We start from the raw sequence: 6835 nt of genomic DNA, 5'->3' as shown, positions 1-6835 counted from the left end.
TGGAAAATAAAAAAGTTTTTTTAATGTAGAATGTTATGTTTTTTAATGTAGTATTGGAGTACCTTCAACTTCTAGAATCTTACACAAGATGTTTAGTACAGTTGCTTTTTATTGATAATCGATTAGCTGCGAGCCTGATATTCTCGGTTTTGATTGGTGACCGTTTAGCCAATTAGCAAACGAATTCTATTTGCACATCTCTTATAACATAGGCAGTGTATACAGTAGCATAACTCTTTGTCGGCACCTTTGATGTTAGTGTTGGCCAAAATGGAGTGCGCATACGTGAAATAAGTAAGTTACCTAGCATTGCCACGGTTATCACCTAAACTTCTTTCTCTTTTCATTCTTTTTTTATTCTATCAAAATTCCTCGCAAAATTCACTAGATTTATTCGCATCGCAATCCAACGAATTCATTGAAGTGAGTAAGTGCTATTATAGGGACATATTGGAACATATTAGAGTATATTAAAGCATGCGACGCGAATAAACCTAGTATTGCGATGAAATAATTTAAACTTTATAAAAATAATTAATAAAAATAAATTGTAAATATATTGAAAAAAATAAAGAAAAAATATAGAAAAATTAGGAAAAATATTAAATTAACTTAAAAATGTATATTTGTATAAAGAAATATTATGTAATTATATATCTATGAAAATGTTATGAGAAAGCTGATATAAAAGAAATTCATATACATATATGTCCAAAAAATAAATTTAAAATACAATAAATAAAAAGAAATCCTTTTTGCTCGAGTTTCTATGTTTCTACTTTTTGTTCACTTTGTCACTTTATCACTTTTTCACAAAAATTAGATCTCTCGAGATTTCTCACACAACATTTCATCAAATGGACAATACACGTAATACTTCTTTAAATTTCTACTCTGAACCATGCTTGAAAGACAAATGAAGTGGAGAACATTGAAACGCTTATTTAAATAGAGAAAGAAAGAGAGAGAACAACAAAAAAAGAAGGAAAAGAGACGGGGCAACTTATTTTACTCCACTTTAGCCAACATAAAATCAAAAGAGTTGCGCTACTGTATATACTGTGACATAAGACTGTATATAGTGTGCAGAAGCCAGCAGGTTTCTTTCTGATATCATAATATGTATAGAGCTCACTGTTGTGTTAGTGGCTGTTAAAGTCACTAATGTGTTTACTAACCGTAGTCATTAAAAAATTTTGTCAACGATCGATATAGTTTACGATTTGCGAATTTCTTTTCTAATAGATTTTGTAACGTTCAACATTTGTGGTAGGGCTGCTTAATCTACGATAAAAAATGAGCTTGTGGGTTGATAAATATCGTCCAACGACACTTGCGAAATTAGATTATCATCTTGAACAAGCGGAGAATTTGAAAAATATGGTAAAATATTATAATTTTGAAGCAATAAAAATTATCTAAAGAATGAGAGGTTAACCGGCTTTAAAAGCGCGCCTTCTGAAAACAATAACACATATTGAATTTTGATTTAAAATAGAATAATATAATGATCAATAATTATTGAAAAATATGTATCTATTGTCATAAATTATTATAAATAAAACTGGAAAATTAAAGTAGCTTTATGAATTTAGCTTATTAAAAACGTTGTGATAGATTATGGTAATGGGATTGAAATTGTATTTGTAAAATTTTTTTTACAATATACATTAATTTTTATATTATAAAAATTATATTCTATAATATAAATTAAAACTTTTTTGAAAATTTTGTGAAATGCAGTACATAATTATATTGAGTTTAGCTGACATAAAACTTGAATTATTTTTACTTTATTCCTATTTTGAAAAAATAGGTGAACAAACGAGACTTTCCACATTTATTAATACATGGACCCCCTGGTGCAGGAAAAAAAACTCGAATATTATGTATTTTAAGAGAACTTTACGGAGTTGCAGCTGAAAGATTAAAAATAGAAAATCTGCAGTTTGACGTAATTCATTTTTATTTTATTTCAATACATTAAACTATCATTTAATTCTTTTATACTGTCGCTATATTACAATAGTTAATTTTAGTATATATTTGTGATCATTTGCATTTTACAGATTATATAGAAATAATTAAAATATACTATCTTTGATACTTTTTGCTATTATATATAATGCTTTCAGACTCCATCTAAAAAAAAGATAGAAATATTGACAATAAGCAGTAATTATCACACAGAAGTAAATCCGAGTGATGCAGGAATATATGATAGAATTGTTGTCATGGAATTAATAAAAGCAACTGCTCAAACGCATCATATAGATATAGGCCAGAGAGAGTTTAAAGGTATTTAAGAAAATTAGAACATTTTTTATTCTAATATAGATATCTTATGTAATAAAAAGTATAAATTATTATAAAGATTAAAATCTGATTGTAACAAATAGTGGTACTATTGTCAAATGTGGATCAACTTACAAGAGATGCGCAGCATGCACTTCGCAGAACAATGGAAAAATACATCAGTACGTGCAGATTGATACTTTGTGCGAATTCAACATCACGAGTTTTGCCTGCGATTCAATCACGATGCGTGCGAATCAGAGTCCCTGCACCAACTGCCCCCGAGATAAAAAATATTTTGCATTCGATTTGTAAACGTGAAGGACTTACTCTACCTGATGAGTTAGCCAGTCGGATGGTTGAAGCTAGCAATAGAAATCTTCGACGAGCAATATTAATGCTCGAGGCTTGCAAAGTCGAACAGTAAGTATTGATATATATAAATATGTATGTGGTGATACACATGAAAAGCTAAATTTTAAATTTTACTATTTTCGTAGTTTTAAAAATTCTTTTCTTTTTCAGATATCCATTTACTGTTGATCAAAAGGTAACAGAACCAGATTGGCAAGTATACATACGAAATACAGCTAGTATGATGGTCTCTGAACAATCTCCCAAAGTACTTCTAGAGATACGCAACAGATTTTACGATTTGTTAACGCGCTTCATACCATGTGATCTGATTTTTAGAGGGTTATTGAAAGAATGTATAAAAAATTGTGATGATCAGTTGAAAAAAGAAATTATCGAGGTTGCATCGGAGTATCAGCATAAAATGATACGTGGTTCGAAACCTATATTTCACTTGGAAGCTTTTGCTGCGCGATTTATGACGATTTATAAAAAATACATTGAATTATCCTTGGATAGTTTTATATAAAACTGTTACTATCTATACTTTTCTCTAAAATCTATTTGTAAAATACAAATAAATTTTAGAAGTAGATTTTTATATCTTGATAAAACCATCGTTATGGTAGAGTAAGATTTTTATTTAAATAATGTAAATGTTTAAACAAGCAATAAAAGACAGATTTCGTATAATCATTTCTATAATTTAAAATATAAATTTAAATAATTGCTTTTTATAATTTGTAATTGTGCGAAAGTTGTTTTTAAATTTTTTATTTTGGCATTATTTTTCTTTGTGTTTAAGGCTAAAATATTATCTTTTTACAAAAATAAACGTTGTAATCTTTACTAAATACGAATTCAATTCTAAATTAAGTGGAAAAACAAATACATATTAGTTTTAATAAATTATTTTATTCTATAATTGAAACATTAATACAGCAGTAATATAATCTGATAATACAATTAATTTTAAAGAATTGTTTTCTGATAAATGTAAACACAAACACTAGTGATATAAACTGATAATACAATTAATTTTAAAGAAGAATTGTTTTCTGATAAATGTAAACACAAACACTTACATCATCGCAAGTGCAAGTGCGGAGACTACTGCCAATGCAGAAACCATATATCCAGTACTATATACTTCCTTAATCGTTAGAAACATTCCTAAATCCCAAGCCTGCAAATTTATACCAACATTTATGACAATTTATTGAGATAACATTTAAATGTATGTAATATTAGATTATTGTGTCAATTCCTTCTGAGCAATAACAGAATGCAAGTTAGATGTAATAATTGTTAATTGTATTGTTAATATTCTTATTTGTTTTAAATAAAATTAAGTTAATAATACAATTACATAATAATTACATACCAAATGACGGATTCCATTGAACAGATGAAAAGTAGCAGGCAAAGCAAGCAAGGTCTTGCCGGCGAACAATATAGGTAAAGGTAAACATAAATTATCCATTGTTTCTATGAAACATGGAATACCACCTGGTATAAACAATGTGCCTGAAACATGAGACAGAAGTGTTCAATTTGGACATGTTTATATTATATGCATTAGATGAAACTGAATTATAAATTAGATCATATGTCTTACCTAAGCCAAGAAACACTGCATAACTGGCGAGTATAATACCAGTGGTGCGATGTGTTATTGAAAGCAACGTTGTTAATTGAACTTGATAGATACTTAAGTGCGGTGATAATGGTCTCTTCAAACGCATGTTCTTCTCATCGTGAGATTCATATGTTGTGCTTGAAAGTAACGGTTTCGAAACCGCGGAGCTGAGAGGGCTAAAACATATTTTATTATATCTTTATTACAAGATGTAATTAATAAAAAATAAAATACAAGATACTTTCAAGTGACAGACAATAAGTATTCTTATTAAAGCTGTGATTTATTTACAATAATCATAACTATTTTCATAGAAAAAATTAGAAAAATTAATGCCTTTTGTACAACTAGACAAATTTTGGCAGAATGTATAGTGACAAAATTTAAATATTGAAAATGGTTGCATAAATACTCAAAGATACATCCTCATGACATTCTTCCAGCATATTCGATAATGTAAGAATTGCAACAATACGCTACTTATTTTATCAGTAACAAAACGCAATGAATGCAGCATGCTTAGCATGTCTGTCTAGATACATGACAGTTATGTAAATAAAAGGTTATATATTACGTAAGGACTTACCAACATGTATATATGCTTCGAAAATGTCGAAAATTGACATTACGCCGACAAAGAAGTCTAAAAAGAATAGAACATTATTTACGTTTTAGTCTAACAAACATTTCAATAAAAAAAGCAAATTTTATGACATACCTCGTATAGACCAGTGCCATTTTTGTTGACGTTTGTAAATACTAGACCCTGTACTTTCAACAGTTGATAAACAAGTGCGGATGATTTTTATTATATATATTGCAATTTTTAAAGCAATAATTAAATAATAGATCTATTCGACTTGCTTACACTTTTTACATTCAGCATCTTCGCTTTCTCTCTTTTCAGCGCCAAATATATACCTATCTCATTTTAAGTGTACAAAGTGTAAAAAAGTGTAAACAAGTCGAACAGACCAATTGTACTCAAATAATTTCAGCTGATACAAACTTGGATAGCGAAAAATTATTGATTAAGTTCAAGCAAAACTTGAACAATTCCAAAAACTGATAAAGTATGATCTTATAATTAAAATTGCAAAAAAATATTCTTTTTAATTTTTATATTTATTTAATGACATGAAAGTTTATAAATTTTGTTACATAGAAAAGATCGACTGTTTGTTTAAATATTTCAAAAGAATGCATAATAAATATTTATGATCAAAATTTGCTGTTTCAGTTAAAGTGAATTTTCAGGGAAATTGAATTTCAGTTTTATTAATTTACTTAATTAATTTACTTAATTTACTTAATTGTTCAAAATTTTTAAGTTAGTTCTGATTATTTTATATACTGAATTATATATGCTTGATACAAATGTATATATAACAATAGATACTTATGAAAGTTAAAAAGTAAAATCAAAGATATAAAAGTTAAAGTAAGTTACAGTAAGAAACATTACTTTTAAAATATAGTAATTCCTGTAGTTTATAGAAAAAAATATATATATGTGTATACACATATATATACATATGTATATATAAACTGCACATGTAACATACATATACGCTGAAATTAGGGTTTTAATAAAAAAGAATTCATCATGAATTCATCATTATATATTGAAATACATACAATCTATATGATTTCGATCTATTTCAGAATATATTTTTGATCTTTTCAGAGACTCACTAGAATTTTTTTTTTTTATGAATACCTATACATTTATTTATCAATTGCGACATTATTGCTGATTTATTTGTGCTTACGAATGTTGTACTCGGTCGTACTAGTGACTTAATACATTAAATTACGCAAGCTAATATTGTACTGTTTAACATTATATTATTTAATTTTTGGCGATCTTCCCCATTTTTCGTTGTTTTCGCCACATGATCGACGCACAGCCTTGTCACTTATAAATCAGTAAATACCTTTTTATCTAACTCAGAAATCAAAACATTAGGATTTGAAATAGGTAGGGTACACGAATAATCGCGGCATATGAAAACTGTCGCCCGATTTTTCTGCGGCTTCATTCTTTTAACAATCATGTTTCTACGGAACAACACGTTGTCCTCAGAATCGGCTAATATAAGCACTCTACCAGGTATCAAACGTGAACGGATTATTTCCAGCATTTCAATCGTCTCCTTAGCATCTGCTTTGCCTGCTACATAAATCTGGAAAGAAAAACTCAGGTCAGAAATGTGTTAAGAGCACTTACAATCTCGCAAAAGAATGTGATAGAAGCAGATAAACAAGAGCACGCACCTGCGTTGGATGATGAAACTCGATCAGCGCTAACATCATTTGTGGACATGCAGCCGGACAATTCGCAAGTTTATTGCCGAACGCACACAGAAGTTTTTCAGCTTTATGTCTGAGATCGTCGCGATCCAAGTAAATCGCTAGACGCAATAGATTTGAACATGCAATTGAATTACCAGATGGTTGCGAGCCATCGTCAGCTGCAACAAAAAACAGATGCTCATAAAGTGAAGAGATTTACATGTCGATACCACACACACACACACACACACA

The 6835-nt window shown here is 28.8% G+C and overlaps 3 protein-coding genes across 7 annotated transcripts in view; 1 reads left to right on the top strand and 2 right to left on the bottom strand.

Moving 5' to 3' along the window:
- The first annotated feature begins 1039 nt into the window (after positions 1 to 1039).
- LOC108751698 (replication factor C subunit 3) lies at positions 1040 to 3178 on the top strand. 2 transcript variants are annotated; one of them, XM_018492007.1, is made up of 6 exons: positions 1040 to 1099; positions 1246 to 1383; positions 1817 to 1954; positions 2136 to 2298; positions 2400 to 2718; positions 2821 to 3178. In XM_018492007.1, exons 2-6 carry the CDS (start codon positions 1297 to 1299, stop codon positions 3176 to 3178), a joined length of 1065 nt encoding a protein of 354 aa, XP_018347509.1. In that variant the 5' UTR covers positions 1040 to 1099; positions 1246 to 1296. The 2 variants fall into 2 exon arrangements, with proteins under 2 accessions (XP_018347509.1, XP_018347508.1); XM_018492006.1 differs by lacking the exon at positions 1040 to 1099 and having other exon boundaries at positions 1106 to 1383.
- A 444-nt stretch (positions 3179 to 3622) lies between these two features.
- Positions 3623 to 5212, bottom strand: LOC108751688 (succinate dehydrogenase cytochrome b560 subunit, mitochondrial-like). The gene is made up of 5 exons (XM_018491994.1): positions 5007 to 5212; positions 4875 to 4931; positions 4268 to 4464; positions 4034 to 4176; positions 3623 to 3835 (listed from the first exon to the last, which is right to left on the bottom strand). Exons 1-5 carry the CDS (start codon positions 5024 to 5026, stop codon positions 3731 to 3733), a joined length of 522 nt encoding a protein of 173 aa, XP_018347496.1. The 5' UTR covers positions 5027 to 5212; the 3' UTR covers positions 3623 to 3730.
- Positions 5213 to 5962: 750 nt separating this feature from the next.
- LOC108751767 (spermatogenesis-associated protein 20) overlaps positions 5963 to 6835 on the bottom strand; it is a 6702-nt gene continuing 5829 nt past the window's right edge. For all 4 annotated transcript variants that reach the window (XM_018492166.1, XM_018492163.1, XM_018492165.1 and 1 more), the window contains exons 12-13: positions 6566 to 6762; positions 5963 to 6474 (exon numbers count right to left, since the gene is read on the bottom strand). In XM_018492166.1, the coding sequence (XP_018347668.1) occupies positions 6208 to 6474; positions 6566 to 6762 (464 nt within the window). In that variant the 3' untranslated portion in view covers positions 5963 to 6207. The remainder of the gene's footprint in view (positions 6475 to 6565; positions 6763 to 6835) is intronic.

This window comes from Trachymyrmex septentrionalis, unplaced genomic scaffold (genome assembly GCF_001594115.1).
Source record: "Trachymyrmex septentrionalis isolate Tsep2-gDNA-1 unplaced genomic scaffold, Tsep1.0 scaffold51, whole genome shotgun sequence".
NCBI lineage: Eukaryota > Metazoa > Arthropoda > Insecta > Hymenoptera > Formicidae > Trachymyrmex > Trachymyrmex septentrionalis.
The sequence above is the reverse complement of the archived record's forward strand: the minus strand, read 5'-3'. Positions and strand labels throughout refer to the sequence as shown.